The sequence below is a fragment of the Sebastes umbrosus genome, chromosome 9, assembly GCF_015220745.1.
Source record: "Sebastes umbrosus isolate fSebUmb1 chromosome 9, fSebUmb1.pri, whole genome shotgun sequence".
Classification (NCBI taxonomy): domain Eukaryota; kingdom Metazoa; phylum Chordata; class Actinopteri; order Perciformes; family Sebastidae; genus Sebastes; species Sebastes umbrosus.
In genome coordinates, this window is record NC_051277.1 from 10,273,085 (window position 1) to 10,289,592 (window position 16,508).

General features: G+C 42.1%; 1 protein-coding gene across 18 annotated transcripts in view; it reads left to right on the forward strand.

Moving 5' to 3' along the window:
• Positions 1–16,508, forward strand: part of rapgef2 (Rap guanine nucleotide exchange factor (GEF) 2) — a 124,154-nt gene that overhangs the window by 101,131 nt on the left and 6,515 nt on the right. For 10 of the 18 annotated variants that reach the window (XM_037779490.1, XM_037779487.1, XM_037779488.1 and 7 more), the window contains 18 exons: positions 1,335–1,471; positions 2,326–2,484; positions 3,537–3,689; positions 3,854–4,018; positions 4,238–4,345; positions 4,452–4,655; positions 6,433–6,541; positions 6,947–7,250; positions 8,277–8,434; positions 9,450–9,464; positions 9,886–10,126; positions 10,626–11,009; positions 11,565–11,776; positions 12,130–12,253; positions 12,696–12,719; positions 14,026–14,249; positions 15,052–15,219; positions 16,058–16,207. In XM_037779490.1, the coding sequence (XP_037635418.1) occupies positions 1,335–1,471; positions 2,326–2,484; positions 3,537–3,689; positions 3,854–4,018; positions 4,238–4,345; positions 4,452–4,655; positions 6,433–6,541; positions 6,947–7,250; positions 8,277–8,434; positions 9,450–9,464; positions 9,886–10,126; positions 10,626–11,009; positions 11,565–11,776; positions 12,130–12,253; positions 12,696–12,719; positions 14,026–14,249; positions 15,052–15,219; positions 16,058–16,207 (3,039 nt within the window). The remainder of the gene's footprint in view (positions 1–1,334; positions 1,472–2,325; positions 2,485–3,536; positions 3,690–3,853; positions 4,019–4,237; positions 4,346–4,451; positions 4,656–6,432; positions 6,542–6,946; positions 7,251–8,276; positions 8,435–9,449; positions 9,465–9,885; positions 10,127–10,625; positions 11,010–11,564; positions 11,777–12,129; positions 12,254–12,695; positions 12,720–14,025; positions 14,250–15,051; positions 15,220–16,057; positions 16,208–16,508) is intronic. The other 8 variants (XM_037779498.1, XM_037779495.1, XM_037779505.1 and 5 more) reach the window with 5 other exon arrangements.

The window sequence follows — 16,508 nt, forward strand, 5'->3', positions numbered from 1 at the left end:
CTGAAAAAAAGGAACAGCAACTTGTCTTTCAAGAAACAATGCACGGGTAGCTAAGCATGATCCACAGACCTCACATCACTGGGACGGTTTTCACAGGGACGACTTTCTACTGAATAATTGTTCAGTAAGCAAGGCGGTATATTGCAATTTTTTTTATTCTAATTGTAGGAAAACATATAGGATAAAGAACACAACCCCCCTATGCATAAAATCTGATGAAAAGTTTTCATGCAATCAGAACAGTTGTATCTGCATTTGCATTTATTACAGTCCCTGTAACATCCAACTTCATAACACAACACAATGTGAGCCACTGTCTGCCATAAATCATTGCATGTAAACTATTCACAAAACATAATATCGCGATACTCAAGTGTATTGATATTTTCTTAAAGTCCTAGAGGTCTGTGGATTATACCGACTCATTTTAATAATTGATTATTAGTGTTACTCAGCAGAAATGCCAAACAACTGATAGTTCCAGCTTTGTGAGGATTTGCTGCTCGTCTTTGTCATGGACTGAATATATTTATGTTTGTTGTAAAACAAGTAATTTGGGCATTTATCACTATTTTCTGATTTTATAGACAAAAGAAGTAATCAGGGAGATAACAGGGAGATTAATCTATAATGGAAATAATCTGTAAAACTGAGTTTCTCCACAAAGAATCACACAAAAGCACCACTTTAAATCTGGTGTTTACCAGAGATCAGCTCATAAGTTTCTTAAAAAAAAGTCATTCAGCATGAAAAACATAAAAAAATGACTAATCAACTAAAGTAGTCTTAGTCGACTGAGACCAAAACGTACGATTAGTCGACTAAGAGGGAAAAGCCCCAATTACAATAACTGTATTAGCAGCCCTAAATGTAATTGTTCAACGCTTAAAGTTATACAAAGGACCTATCTGCATTGTTAGATGCCTCTAGCGATGAGTCAGAAAATGTTTTTTGTTAATTTTGATGACCTGACCCTTTAAACGTGATCAGAGCACTAACTGTGGTTTCAGTGTCTGCAGTGGACTTCTTAATCCCACACAGAGGTCATTGAGTGAAGTGTCAGCAATTATTCTTGGCTCGCCTTGAAGGCTTATATCAATGGAATTGATATTTGGCTTTATGTTCTCCAGATAATGATTCCTCTGTGGTGATGATCCGTTTTGATGCTCAGCCTCCAGCTCGTGCCGTCTTGGCTGGAAGCGAGTGCGACGCAGGCTCACCAAGAGCGCTGCCTGTCCTCTTTTTCTGCTCTGGGTGTCTCTGTTTGCTCTTTTTTTTTTATACTAAACTTCCTCCGCTGTCTCTCCTCTGTCTCTCCTCTGTCCCTCTCACAGAGCAATTACTGGAGTTCATGCATCAACTGCCAGCATTCGCCAACATGACCATGTCAGTGAGGAGGGAACTCTGCGCCGTCATGGTGTTCGCCGTGGTCGAACGCGCCGGCACCATCGTTCTCAATGATGGAGAGGAGGTGTGTGTTCATATTCACGCAGACACAAGCCCTGTCTTGTGACTTTGTCTTGCCTTCAATGATATATATATATATATATATATATATACGTATATGTGTGTGTGTCTCTCGGGGAACTGAACCTTAGTCTCACCCCTTCACACCAGTGAATCGTTCGTCTTCCATTTAATGTTTTTTTCTGCTCTATTAAATCTGAACGGCGGACAACCCTTATCGCCAGACCTTATCTAGGAACCCTTAGGCAACTAAAGCCGGCATCACTTATTCTCTCTATCTCTCTGGTCGAGACACGACACAAGTTTCAATGAAGACAATTTGGTTGTTGTTTTTTCCTATGATGCACTCAAACAATAGAGAGCAGACCTTGCCTTGAAGGCCTGGTCACTTCAGTTAATGTCCGGTCATGAAGAATTCAGGGTTCAATGAGCATATTGTTGCTGTCGGCTGGGTAAAAGATGTGAATCTGCTTTTCAGGGATTTCTTGAAAACATCCTTATTTCCCCTCAAAGGGATAAGAAATACGATCTCTCTTTGTTTCAATCAAGCATGTATTACTTGTAACAATACTTTGAGTGTATTGCATCTTCATATTCTAGTTGTGTTTTGCTGGGCAGCTCTAATAATCCCTCTGAGGGAAGTATGAAAACCATCTGTTAGTGCAGCAGTCGCCTTGTAGTTGCTGCATATGTTTCTTTTTGATAAATAACTTTGACTCATTAAGCGACACCAGCTGTTGGGAATAGTACTTGACTGAACTCAGTTTGATCTAAAAAGTTATAAGTGTTGTTGTGTTTTCTTTTTGTTTTATCTTTTTCCAACATCTAACTACTATAATCTCTTGTTTGGGGCTCCAGCTGGACTCGTGGTCGGTGATCCTGAACGGTTCGGTGGAGGTGACGTACCCCGAGGGCCGGACAGAGATCCTGTGCATGGGGAATAGTTTTGGGGTGTCGCCAACCATGGAGAAGGAGTACATGAAGGGCGTGATGAAGACCAAGGTGGACGACTGCCAGGTAAGATGTTTTTGGACGTGAGGGATCGCCTCGCTTCCCAGAACTCTTGATGGGCTGCCACTCGACAAAAGTTACTAGGCACCTGATTGGACAAATGCTTTCCTTCGTGGGCTGCTGCTCCCAGCTTTCAAATCCTGCTCGTTTGGAAACTTTTTACTCTTATATTCCAAAAATAGCTCACCGTAATGTGTTTCTGAAGCATTTTATGCGAGAAATAAGCCATGCAGTTGCTGAATCTGTCTTTATTTTAGATCAACAACGGTTAGTTTAAAAGTTTCTTGGGAGTCTCCAGAAGTGGCGAGTCGCCCCTGATTTGCATAAAGTAGCCTAGACCTCAATTTTATGCAAGTGAGGAGCAGCAAAGGTGACGCTTTGTCTCTCAAATCGCGCCGCCACGCTACCAGAATGCATTGCACGGCTGCTTACATAGACAGTGAATGGGAAGAGTGGAAAGGACGGAGGTTGTGGACACGTACCATTAGGGGTTAACAGATCCATTTCATCTGCATCTCAGTGTGAAACGCATGGCATGAACCCTGACATCTTGTGATATTAAACCCCACTATGACCCACTCTAGGCAGACAGTATTTACACTCATGACATTGTAAGTTGCTTTGGGCGTAGCATCCACTGAGAAAAAATTTTTTTTAAGAGAACATGCCAGCGCATGTATCGAGCCAGATCACATTATTAGCATCATGTGTTTAATGGGAATAAAGTACTAAATAGTGAAAGTAAAGACACTGAAATGTTTTTAGTTCTTTAATCATCAGGATCTGAGCTCAGTGGTTAGTGAAAGACATCTTTTCATAATTTATCAGTGGGGAGTTTAGTTTTCAATCTGCCATTCATTTGTGTTTTGCCAATCTCTGATCAAGTCATCCCTCTAACAGGTCAAGAATTAAGGGGATCCAATAACAGAATATATAATGCATGTTTAAATAAACTGCAATACTGTTAAGCACGTAGGATAAATACTGTATATGTTCTAAGTTTGTGTCAAAATGTATGAAATCTGTCTCTAACTCTTGTTTAATCCTGTCTTGTCCAGTTTGTGTGCATAGCCCAGCAGGACTACTGCTGCATCCTCAACCAGGTGGAGAAGAACATGCAGAAGGTCGAGGAGGAAGGAGAGATCGTCATGGTGAAGGAGCATCGCGAACTGGACCGCACCGGCACCAGGAAAGGACACATCGTCATCAAGGTGACAAGTCAATTCACATTTTCTCAAAACCCCAAAATAAAATAAGGAGTCACTCAACAACCAAACAAATAATTACCGCTAGATATTTGAACAGATCTTTGCAAGCCAATCATGTTGCATGAAAGGTTATTCTCAACAAATAATACCATGATTTGAAACGTCAGGGCACACCGGAGCGTCTCACCATGCACCTGGTGGAGGAACACTCAGTGGTGGACCCCACATACATCGAGGACTTCCTGTTGACCTACAGGACCTTCCTCTCCAGCCCCATGGTCGTGGGCAAGAAACTCCTGGAGTGGTTCCACGACCCCAGTCTCAGGGACAAGGTACGGGAGTAGGACTAACTGTATATCTGCATGAACTGATGAAATCATTAAAATGGAGAATATACCGTACACTGCAATCACACACAACTTAATAATGGAAATGTAGGCACTCTAACACACCTAAGCAGAGATTTTCCATGAACCCATAGACCTTTTTATGCACCACTAGTCAACCAGTAAACTGTATGTTGACCTGTGCTGATCATGTGATTGCTGCAGGTTACACGGGTAGTCTTGCTGTGGGTAAACAATCACTTCAATGACTTTGAGGGTGACCCTGCCATGACTCACTTTCTGGAGGAGTTTGAAAGCAATCTGGAGAAAGAAGTAAGTACAACACCTTAACACAGGGATTATTCACATGCAAACATATATTTTTTATGTATGCCATTTATTGCTTTTTCCTCACATCTGTGTCGTATTTCTTTTCCAGAAAATGTGCGGGCACCTCAGACTGTTAAATATAGCGTGTGCTGCTAAAGCCAAGCCGCGGCTGGTGACGCTGACCAAGCCGTCCAGGGACTCTCCACTGGCCTTCACCCTGCTCGGAGGTCAGGAGAAAGGCTTCCGCATCTTCATTGACGGCGTGGAGCTTGGGAGCAAGGCAGCAGAAGTCGGCCTTAAGCGTGGTGATCAGGTAAGATATCTTCCAGGTCATTTGTCAGACAGTACACATTGCTTCAGCTGTAAGGGGCTGAACACATGTTGCGTCTAAAAACGTGTGGAAAACGGCAGCTATGCCATTTTTTTTCTTTCTTTCCAATGTGCTTGGGAGGTTGTGCTCCTGTCACGCCTGCCGTTACTAAGCAACCAAAACCTGCATGCTGCGATGGCAATGATGGTAATTTAGCAGGAAGCCTCATTGACTAAACTAAACTCAAAAGATAAATGCATTTCCAGCATGATCAATCCTTCACAGTAGCTTTGCACTTGATTTCTCTGCGTCAGTTTTGCTGACCTTGTTGACGATGATGTGACGTCCTCAGAGGCAAACAATGGATCGACAACAATGGATATAAGCACGCAAAAGACGCAGCATGTGTACGGCCGCTAAGAAAGTGTCTGCAGTTTGTCAAAATCTTAAACTGTAGGGAGGAAAACTGTTGTTGCAGCTGCAGACAGCCTTCAAGTTACACAAGTTGTTTTTGTCTGTAGGCTACAACTGTGAGTAGAAATCACTTCTGTCACACAGACCAGCTCTTGAATTGATCTTCTTTGTCGTGTCTGAAGTTCGTTTTTGTTGTGAAATTGGTTTTACATTTTGCTCTAACTAGCATTAAAAGGTTTTTTGAAAAAGTCTTAAATTGAACTTGCCAGTAGCTGCGGGCATCCCGTGTTGGCATTCTTCTCGCAACTTGACTTCTCAACCGTTTTCACACTCTGCGGTCCTCAGGGCTTTAAGCAAAGTCCCTTAATCCTTGAAACCATCTTGAGAGTGTCTGGATGCAAGTTAAGCCCTTTTGACTCCAAACATCCCCTGCAGCTGTTTCCCCCCCAAAAGGAAGCAGAGAAGCTGGCATCCTTGGACACATTCACCCGCTCACACCTTCCATTTTTTAACAGCTTCCGTTTCGACCGTCATTCACTCAGGAGCTAACATTTCAGAGCTTTAGTATTAATCCCGTTTGTTTTATCATCACCATTAGCAGTAGTTCCTAAGTAGTAAAGTCCATGCAGCGTCTCACTTATCGCTGCTGATCCTGGTCCTCTACGTCAGCGTTTAGCGGCCTCTCAGCAGCAGAGGATGGCCTGTACTTACGTTGCAGTCAAAGGTGACTTCCTCTTCCACTAAAGAGGAAGCGGCAAAGGCTGCTTAGCAGATTGTGTTAAAATGCAAATATCCGGCCCGCATACAGAGGTCAAGCTGTTAAGATAATTTGAAGGTGACATGGGCCACATTAATGTCAAAACCATGTGTTGGACTACATGTCACGATGTATAACATGCCAGATGATTGCCTCTTTGTTCACTGGTTAGAATATGTAGTTCAGAGACATTTACATTAGTTCAAGGTTCAACACTTTTCTGCTCAGATCCAATCTGGCATGCAGTTTGATATGACACGGTGACGACTGAGGCAGAATAGACATCGAGTAGTCTACTCGCAGGTTATTCTCGCTCACCAGTGCAGCATTTGACTCTTAAGGCCCAGACACAGCAAAACAACATCAGAGAACTAGCGGCGACGAAGGACGTCTGTTGCGTCGCCTCACGTTGCCTTTGTCTTGGCCAAAAGTTGCATTCAAACACACCGAAAAGACTTCAGCCAACGGCCAGTTACCACGTACGTCGCCGCCGATTCAACATGCTGAATTTGCCAAAAAACCTCCGACAGAGTAGAGAGTAATGAGATCTATATTATGGACTGTTTGGTAAAATGCACCTGATATATTTCTTCCGTCTTCTTTCTGCAGATCTTGGAGGTCAACGGGCAGAACTTTGAGAATGTCCAGCTCAACAAAGCCAACGAGATTCTGAAGAACAACACCCACTTGTCCATAACTGTGAAAACAAACCTTTTAGGTAAAGTTTCTTCATATTTATGAGATAAAACTTGTTGGCATTTTGTGAGATATGGGGTGGATGGTGACTGAGGGGTTTCTGCTATTGAAAATTATATTTATTTTCAACAAAAAACAAAGACAGCTAAAATAAAAATGTCATTGCAAAAATCATAATAAATCTGCTAGCCTGTTCAAAGAAAAGCCATAACCTGACTTCTATAAGACCCTCTCATATTTAAAGACTTAATGTGCAGCGGCAGGCTGTTCCACGCCTGGCTACATTTCTTACTTGAGGCATGAATGCACACTGGCCCTGGTATTATAGTTCTGCTGAGTATGGACCATTGTTATCTGAGGACAGAAATATTGAGGAGCATACCCATTGACAATATTGTAATACAAACAATATGCCCTTTTACGAAAGGTCTGTGTCCTCCCTCCTTTCGTCCAGTGTTTAAAGAGCTGCTAACGAGGCCAGAGCAAGACCACGATTTGGACGGCGAGGAGGAACACGACAGAAAGAACGGCGCGCCCCACCTTCCAAAGATCGGAGACATCAAGAAGGCCAGCCGCTACTCCATCCCCGACCTGGCGGTGGACGTGGAGCAGGTGATGGGCCTGGAGAAGGTCAGCAAGAAAGCAAAGTCCAACTCGGTTGGAGGACGCAACAAGCTGAAGAAGATCTTCGACAAGACACTCACCAGCATCCTGCCTCCTAAACCATACAAGTAAGAAGACCTAATAACAACCGGGATAACACAGTTGTACCTTATTGTAAAGCTGCACCACAGATGTTGAGATTTTAAATGTTACCACCCTATAGTTATGGTTGGTATATTTTCCTTCTAAGTCTTGATTAATCCTGTGCCGCGTCAGATCCCCATCTGATTGTGACTGATTGAGCTGTTTGTTTCCCAAATCGCAAAAGCTCCGAGAGTATTTCTTTTTCTCCTGACATCGCGACGCGCCGCTCTGATTGAACGTACAACGCGATCGATCAATTAATCACCCGCCGAGCTGAATCAGACAGATCTTGATGCATCTTATCAGTGGAGTCACTAGATGAAGATTTAAGCAATCACCTCACTGATGAAATTTATTTTGACTGATATTGCAGTTGCGATATGATTTTTGATATTAGAGGGAATGTTTCATTGAAAAACATATTGAAATTATTATGGGTTTGGTTGTTTTCTTAAGTCTGTAGAATATGATGTGGAAGCCAGGACATAATTTTAATTTAAAAATGGTATTTTGACACACATTTCAACTTAAATATTGCACCTCCTGCAATTTGAAAATTGCATTGAATAAAAGTGACTATTTTTAACATTATTACAATAGAGATTGGAGGTGCTGATGCCATTGCAGCCCACAGCTGATCATGACAGGCTCAGAAATACTCTAAATATTAACTCTGATTGTAGAAAGCTGAGATAAATTATGATTATAAAGTAAGTTTGTAAAGTTTAGTTGTGAGTTTTTGTAACTAGCTCCTGAGGACAGTTTGTTATTTCAATGATCTAGCACCTGGTTCAGCTTTCAGATTGAGATTTCTGTTCACTGACCCCAAATGTGAACCTGTCATAACACCAATCTTAATATTAGGTGAGGGTTTATTTCTTGTCGATGGATTGCACAGCTAGTTGTGTCCACGGCTTCCAACTCCTGCCAACACTAACGTCGCCCCCTGCCTTTTGTTGACAGAACTGCTCTCTCACCCCCTCCCCTTGCTCTCACTCTTGTTTCCATAGTGACGTTTGCGTGGGCCAATCGCAGGACGACAGCATTGTGGGGATGAAGCAGTCCAAACAGATCGCACCAGCGCTGCCCGTCAGTGGGAACCTGTCGTCGTCAAACCCCGACCTGCTGCAGTCTCACCACCGCATCCTCGACTTCAATAACCAGCCTGGTGGGTATTAAACTGCTGCTGAGTAATAATGTGACACTGAGAAGTCTGTAGCCACAAATCACTTTTATTATATCTGTCATCATTGGCAAATGAGATCTAAAAATGATGATTATGTTCTTTTTATTAAAAGTTTTTATGGCAAGTTTATTAAAAGCAATTGAAACCTTCTCATTCCATTAATGGGCTTCTCACTCGTTTTAAGAAATTGGAGTATTTTAATATTGAGGAAGTGATATGATAGAATACTATTCCTTTAAAGGGGTAATATGGATAAAATACTTAGTCATGGTATATGCGATGTTATATCATGATCCTGCTATAGATTGGGATATGGTACATTATCTTGAAATTCAACCTTAAGGTATATTTAGTAGCTCTTTAAGTAGCTTTTGATTATAACACATGAACTTCATCAGCAGGTAGAGTTTGCCCAGTTATCATAGAACTCTTAAAGTTTAAATTTTTTCGGAGCAATTTGAGGTCTTTAAGGTCTACACAGACCTCGAGGTGAATTTGTTTGACAATTGCTGTTTACAAAGTCAAACATGAACTTAATTGAGACAGTTTGGAGATTAAATAACCAGATATAAATGCCTGTTTTTTAGGGGGGGGAATTAAACACCACATGGATCAAGGTACCTTATCATATTGACCGCCTTTACACCTGGTATTAAAATGTGTTTTGGGTGATCGGATTGCAATCAGATAGCTCTTGACCTCATAAAAGTACAGATGTAAATGAGAGAGAGATCACCGCCACTGCCCTGTCTGTGCTCACATTCCCTCTACTCATCTGGATACGAGACACATTTTAATGCCAGATGTAAAGGGGTTATTGATGCAACAGTTCTGTAAATCCTTATTGCTATAAAAGGAAGCCATGCTCACTGGCCTAAATGGGCTCATACAACCAGAGATATTGAAGGGATAGCTACCTAAACAGTATAGAGCTGATGACAGAAATATGGTCTCCATATATCCATTAACTCCATCACATGTTGTTTGTGTTTTCCAGTACCAGTCATACAGAGTGAGTATCCTGCTTCTACCAGCACAGTCAAGTCTTTGTCAATGCTGTCAGCCTCTATATGTCAGACTCACAGACATTAATCAGCTGCTGTACTTTAGTTGGAACATAAACTCAGTTAATCTGCATTCATGCTTGTGAACACTAATTGAGTGAAGCTAACAGCATTGCACTGACTGCTGACCTTTACGTTTTCTGAGGGCACATGGGTATTGATTTTTGTGTTTTCCTTTTAATGGTGATTTTGGGTCATGTGATCGGTGGGGTTGTGTTTCTGATCAAACTAATGAATGATGGGAAATTAGGTTTGCGGGTTCCACCACAAAGATGCTGGGAAGACAGAATGGCTTGGTATAAATCTTGGGAAACAAACATCATTTAAAACAACACAAGTATCCTCATTATGTGTTCTGTTCATCTCCAGATATGTCGGACCAGGTATTACGAGTCTTCAAGGCCGACCAGCAGTCTCGATACATCATGATCGGGAAGGACACAACGGCTAAGGAGGTGGTGGCGCAGGCTATCAGGGAGTTTGCCCTGACCGCAGCGCCAGAGGCTTATTCTCTGTGTGAGGTATCCGTCACACCAGAGGGCGTCATCAAACAGAGGCGGCTACCAGACCAGCTGTCCAAACTGGCCGACAGGATCCAACTGAGTGGCAGGTAATTACATCCTAAATTGGATGTGCTAAATGCCACCTTTATTTTGGTCCGGGATTATTGCGTCTTACTCCTCGTATAAATGTTTATGTTTTAACATAATTGTGCTGCCGTTTTGGCCAGGACTCTATTTATACAACAGTTTTTGTGACACTCCTGGTTTAAAGAAAGGTCAAAGAAGAATATATTAGGGCAGAAATTCACAATTATTTTCTTTATCGATTAACCTCAATTGATCATTTAGTCTGTAAAGTGTCAGAAATGCAAATCACATTTTTCAAGAACACAAGGTGAGGGCTTTAAATTGCTTGTTTTGTCTGAATAACACTCACAAAACCGAATTTATTCAGTTTTGAATGATATGAAATATAGAAAATAAGTAAACCCTCTCATTAGAAAAAAGCTGAAACCAACAAGACAACGAGTCGATTAATCGTTGCAGCTCTTGTTGCTTGATTTAAGTGAAACAAACGCACGCATTCTTCTCTATCATCGTCATCAGATACTACCTAAAGAGCAACATGGAGACGGAGACGTTATGTTCAGACGAGGACGCTCAGGATCTCCTGCGAGAGGGCCAGATCTCTCTGTTACAGCTCAGCACGGTGGAGGTCGCCACTCAGCTCTCCATGCGGGCCTTCGAACTCTTCTGCGCCATCGAGCCCACCGAGTACATCGACGACCTGTTCAAGCTGCGCTCCAAGACGGGCTCGTTCAGCCTGAAGCGCTTCGAGGAGGCCATCAACCACGAGACCTTCTGGGTGGCCACGGAGGTGACGCGGGAGCCCAACCAGCTCAAACGCATGAAGACCGTCAAGCATTTCATCAAGATCGCCCTGCACTGCCGCGAGTGCAAGAACTTCAACTCCATGTTCGCCATCATCAGGTGAGACGGGGAATAATGAATATATATGTGTAGTGAATTGTGCCACTGTTTTATAGTTTGAATATGGAGTGATGATCTTGATTTTTATTCACAAATTCTGTCATGATTGAGTACGCACACTAGATAATGCTCCCATTAACTTGTATTTAATTACCAGTAAGTGACGTTTCGAGTGTTAAACTCTTCTTCAGACAAAAAGAAAAGCTTTGTCTCAAGAAGAGCTTGACACTTGAATATGTCACTTGGTGGTAATTAAATATATGTTTATTCTTTCCGTCTTTTAAATGCTCTTCTGTCCAGCACCTAGTATTATTTATCCTCTGGATCTGCATGCTTTTTTAAATTTTTTTGCGTGATTTTCCTCATATTTATTGTTTTATACTGTATATCTTCATTTAACTTGAGTCCCTTAGGTGTTGTCACTTCTGCAGAAATGATTATTTTTTATCATTTTTAGCTGTTACATGATGAAATAAACTAAGACAGAGCCAGCATAAATTTGGACTGTTTTCTTGCGCCCATGTTTAATATATCCCCTCCTCCTCCACCTCACAGTGGTCTGAACCTGGCTCCAGTCTCCAGACTGAGGGGAACATGGGAGAAGCTACCCAGCAAGTACGAGAAGCTGTTCGGGGACCTGCAGGACCTCTTCGACCCCTCCAGAAACATGGCCAAGTACAGGAATGTCCTCAACAATCAGAACCTCCAGCCTCCGATCATCCCCCTGTTCCCCGTCATCAAGAAGGACCTCACCTTCCTACATGAAGGTAGATGATGTTACTTATTCATTTTCATTTATTGGATAGGGACAGGGCATGTGAATGAACATCAATATGAATGTAAACATGCAGGAGTTAGTAAGAATGCTAATTTTCATCCTTCATCCCTAGGCAGGTAACAATACATGGATAGTTTTCTAACAGGCTTTCCTTGGAAATTGCACATTTCTTTACCATAATAATGTCTATATGGTATAACAAACTTAATGACAGATGATGGTCTTCACTTTATTTGAACCACATGTGTAGTCGTGGCTTTGCAAGGCAGTATGAGGTGTTTCTTTCTGCAGTCTGTGTGAGGAAATTGGTGTTCACTTTTCTTTCTTTCCCTCATTTCTCAGGCAACGACTCTAAAGTGGACGGCCTGGTGAACTTTGAGAAGCTGAGGATGATTGCCAAAGAAATCCGCCACGTTGGTCGCATGGCCTCCGTCAACATGGACCCAGCCCTCATGTTCCGGACCAGGTAAGACGCCTCTTGCAAACGAAAACCAGATTCCAGATTAAAAAAAAACGACCCTTGGCCTTCTCAGTAGGACCAGTCAGTCGGGGTTAGCCGGTTCACGTAGACTCAGTAAAGATTTCTGCATCACGCTTTTCCTTCAAGCAGCTGTTCCCTCTGGCAACTGTTTCCTCTGGCAACTGTCTCCCCTACACACATTGTTGGCTTAAGATGTGCACAGTGCTCCCGTGAAAGTGTGTCTCTGTCTAATGATGTCACTTCTTAGTGGTGTTACCATGTGATTTCCCCGTCCTCTGACTTTCACGTGGGTCTTTTCTTTGGTGAAATTTGCTTCTCTTTTGGTGATCTTGGTGGTCTTTCCTGTCCTAAGCTTTTGTCTCTTTCTCTCTCTATTCATCCACCCTTTGCCCTCCATGCTTGTCTGTTCATGGCACCCACCCTCTAGGAAGAAGAAGTGGAGGAGTTTAGGGTAAGTTTGGTGACCCCTACGACCTTTTGATCTCCCTGCACCACGGCCTTTTTATCTGCCAATTTGCGTGCTTCTTTTCTTCTTTTCTGAAAGCTTGTTTCTATTAACCAGTTTGAGTTGAATCCTCCCACTAACACTGCCTGAGCCTAACCAAAGGGCTTTGAATGAAACAAAGGTCACTTCTGCTAACATTTGGTCACACTGGACTATTTTACATAAACTTAACATGAAAACATTGTGCATAAAACTGAAATTAGACAAATACATATATCCTAAATATACAAGCAATTCATATTATTGATGTTGGATTCCAGCTTTACATTAGCAAATGTGACCTCATGTTGTTTTATCTAACAATATGCATGCACCTTCAGAGGTTTTATCTGTGTATAAAAGCTCCAAACAGCCAGATCTGGATGTAAAGTTTTATTTTTTATATCATGGTTTACATTCCTGTGGTCAAATGGGACATCACTGTATATACAGCATTTACTGAGACATTCAATGGGAAGCACATTAAAGGAAAAAAAGTTTTCTGCTAATTATGAATTCTGTGTCTCGTAATTATGACTCAGCGTCTTGTAATTATGAGAAAGCCATCTTGGAATTACAAGATCTCTATCTCGTAATTGTGAGAGGTTTCTTGTAATTACGAGATCTTAATCTCGGGAATGTGAGGTGCTAAGTTATAATTACAAGATACCAAAGTAGTACTTACAAGAAATTTTTTTTTTTTTTCCCATACATACATTACAGAAATTGTATATTTTGATAATCAGTGTCTGTCAGAAGCTATTTTTGTGTGGAAAACACAAGATGATAAATATCTTTCCACTGATGAGAACAAACTTCTCTCTAACACTGTTTTGTGTACCATTTGACTGAGACCATGTGCACGTTTTACTACCACTACTACTTCAGGCTCTGACTCAAGCCACAGAAATGTAAACTATGAGCGTGCTACACTAGTAGAGCTCCCCCCCCTCTCTACTCCCCTGTTGTTTGACTACAGCCATCATCCATCACCCCCCTCTGCTGCCTGGAATGACTGGAATGTTTTGGAGTTGAGAGAAATACTTAACGCTGCTCTCTGCATGTCCAAGTTTAAACAGCAGGCTCCCTGTGCAGCCCTGTAGTATTACCTAGTCAAACTGAAATATAAGCTCATTTACACAGTAAAGATGTATGCTAATAAGTCTGTTCTTTCTATTTGTTTTTGTGCGTCTTTGTCTGCCTGCAAAATCTGCGTTCCCTCTCTGTGTTCATGTGTCTGTGTTGCTGCCTACCTACCTACGTGTGCGACCAGGTCCCTAAGCCAGGGTAGCGCCAATGCGGCGGTGCTCGACGTCACCCAGACAGGCGGGCACAAGAAGAGGGTGCGACGCAGCTCCTTCCTGAACGCCAAAAAGCTTTACGAGGACGCCCAGATGGCCAGGAAGGTCAAACAGTACCTGTCCAACCTCAGCCTGGAGACGAACGAGGAGGCTCTGCAGACGCTCTCGATTCAGTGTGAAGCCTCCATCAGCACATGTGAGTTAGACAACACACACACAAACACACATTAGCGCTGTCAACCTATTGAGATTGACACATTTTTATCTGTTAAAATGTACCTTAAAGGGAGATTTGTCAAGTATTTAATGCTCTTATCAACATGGTAGTGGGCAAATATGCTTGCTTTATGCAAATGTATGTATATATTTATTATTGGAAATCAATTAACAACTCAAAACAATGACAAATATTGTGGAGAAACCTTCACGGGTATTGCATTTAACACAAAAGATATGCTTAAATCATAACATGGCAAACTCAAGCCCAACAGGCAACGCGTTATTACGTTAACTTGGACAGCCCTTACACAAATATATAAAAGATGTAGACATTCTTAGAAATCTAATGTGGAAATATGAATATAATGTATAAGATAAACCCATAGTGTCTCATCTCCCTGCAGAGCAATCCTTTTCAAGAGTATAATTAGAGTTAAATGTTGAGTTTGTTTAACTGCATATTTCTCTCGAGACACATGGATGTTCCCAGGATTCACAGCAGACACAGACAGGGTGGGACTGCTGGAGTAACAAGACACTCAGTCTTACTTTAAGACTCATTGGCAGTGAATACAAATGAGTGAATCACTAGGCCAGTTTCACATTGTTAATGCCAACTTCCCTTGCTGCTAATGCATCGCCAGTCAACGAGACTCTCGGGCACAGTTTTGAGCAGCTTAAACTATCAATCACCAGCAAATTCCTGCCTTCTCATAACTCCTTTCTACATACACATTTCATTTTAAAGCCTAAAAAAAATTATTTCTCACCCTACTCAGTGCCCAAGAATTCCGGTGGGAAACGACCAGACACCTCCCCGGTCGTGTCCAGAGCTGCCAGCCAACAGAGGGGCCAGTTGGCCAAAGGAAACCAGGCCCTGCAGGTCCCCGCCGTGGCCCTTTACCCATCCCGAAAGAAAGTGCCAGTCAAGGATCTGCCGCCTTTTGGTAAGATTAAGATGAATATGTCATTTTGAATGTATACCCACACAACTAGGGCTTTACAATTAATTTAAATTATATTGAAATCGCAATATGGACAACTGCAATTTTCAAATCGCAGGGGGCGCAATATTTGCTAAAGGCAAAATGTGTCAAAATACCATTTTAAATTAAATATTGTGGTGCTGCAGAGATGTCCTGACCGACACATCATATTCTAATACATTTTTTTTATACTTATATGTTTCATTGTCTTGGAAAAGTTATATTTCAGAGAGGTATTTATATTGAAAAACATGTGTAAATCTATTTAGTAAAGCACCATGCATGTGTCATTTAAAATAATAAACTTAAATAGATTGATTAAAATGATTCTTGTAGTGGAAAATATCCAACAAGACTGAACTGTGCAATCCACCAGAGTAACTGATCTACTTATATTTTATTGTGAAGGACATGTGATGTAATAGTTAAGGTAAAATCTCCTTACTTTTAAGAATAGTGGTTACAATGGTCCCAACAAGAAGATCGACATTATTACAAGATATTATTGTACAACAGTGTTGTTATGGATCAAGAGTAAATAAGCTTTTATAAATCTCCTGTTTGTCCTTCTACGTGCCACCATTGCCCTGTTTTCTCTTCCTCATCCTGTTATTTGCAGACAATAGCAGAGCCAGCTTCTTTATGACAGTGCTGCCACCTAGAGGCTGTCTGACAACAAGCAAATACAACAACAAAAATCCCAGACAATGCAGTTTAGCATCCCGGCCCCCCCCCCCCCGGGGGGGAATGGCAGCGTTCCTCATGCTAATTCTGCTCATCTTCTTGTAAATGTCTGCAGGCACCAGCTCCCCCCAGTCTCTGAAGAAGATCCTGTCTCTGTCAGAGGAGGGGAACGAAAGGCACCGGAGGCAGCCAGAGGACACCGTGTCCAACGCCTCCTCCCAGCTCTCCTCCCCTCCCACCTCCCCCCAGAGCTCACCCAAGAAGGGTAAGCCAGTAATCCTCCCTCCCTCCCTCACCATCTCCAGGCTCCTTCCTTCTGTCACCATGTGCCACAAATGCCACCTGGTGGCAGCCAGTGTGCATTGCATTATGTTTCAGATGTGCTGTTGGGTACCAGTGTCCATCCTGTGACTGGCAGAAATATATGATCCCTCCTTTAAACCACTGCGGCCACAGATACACTGGTACTGGTCTAATGGGAAGTTAGTACGCCTGAGAATCTAACTAGTCTGGTGTCAGATGCATTAGATTCAAGATTCACGACACTTTATTGTCATTATTGTCAA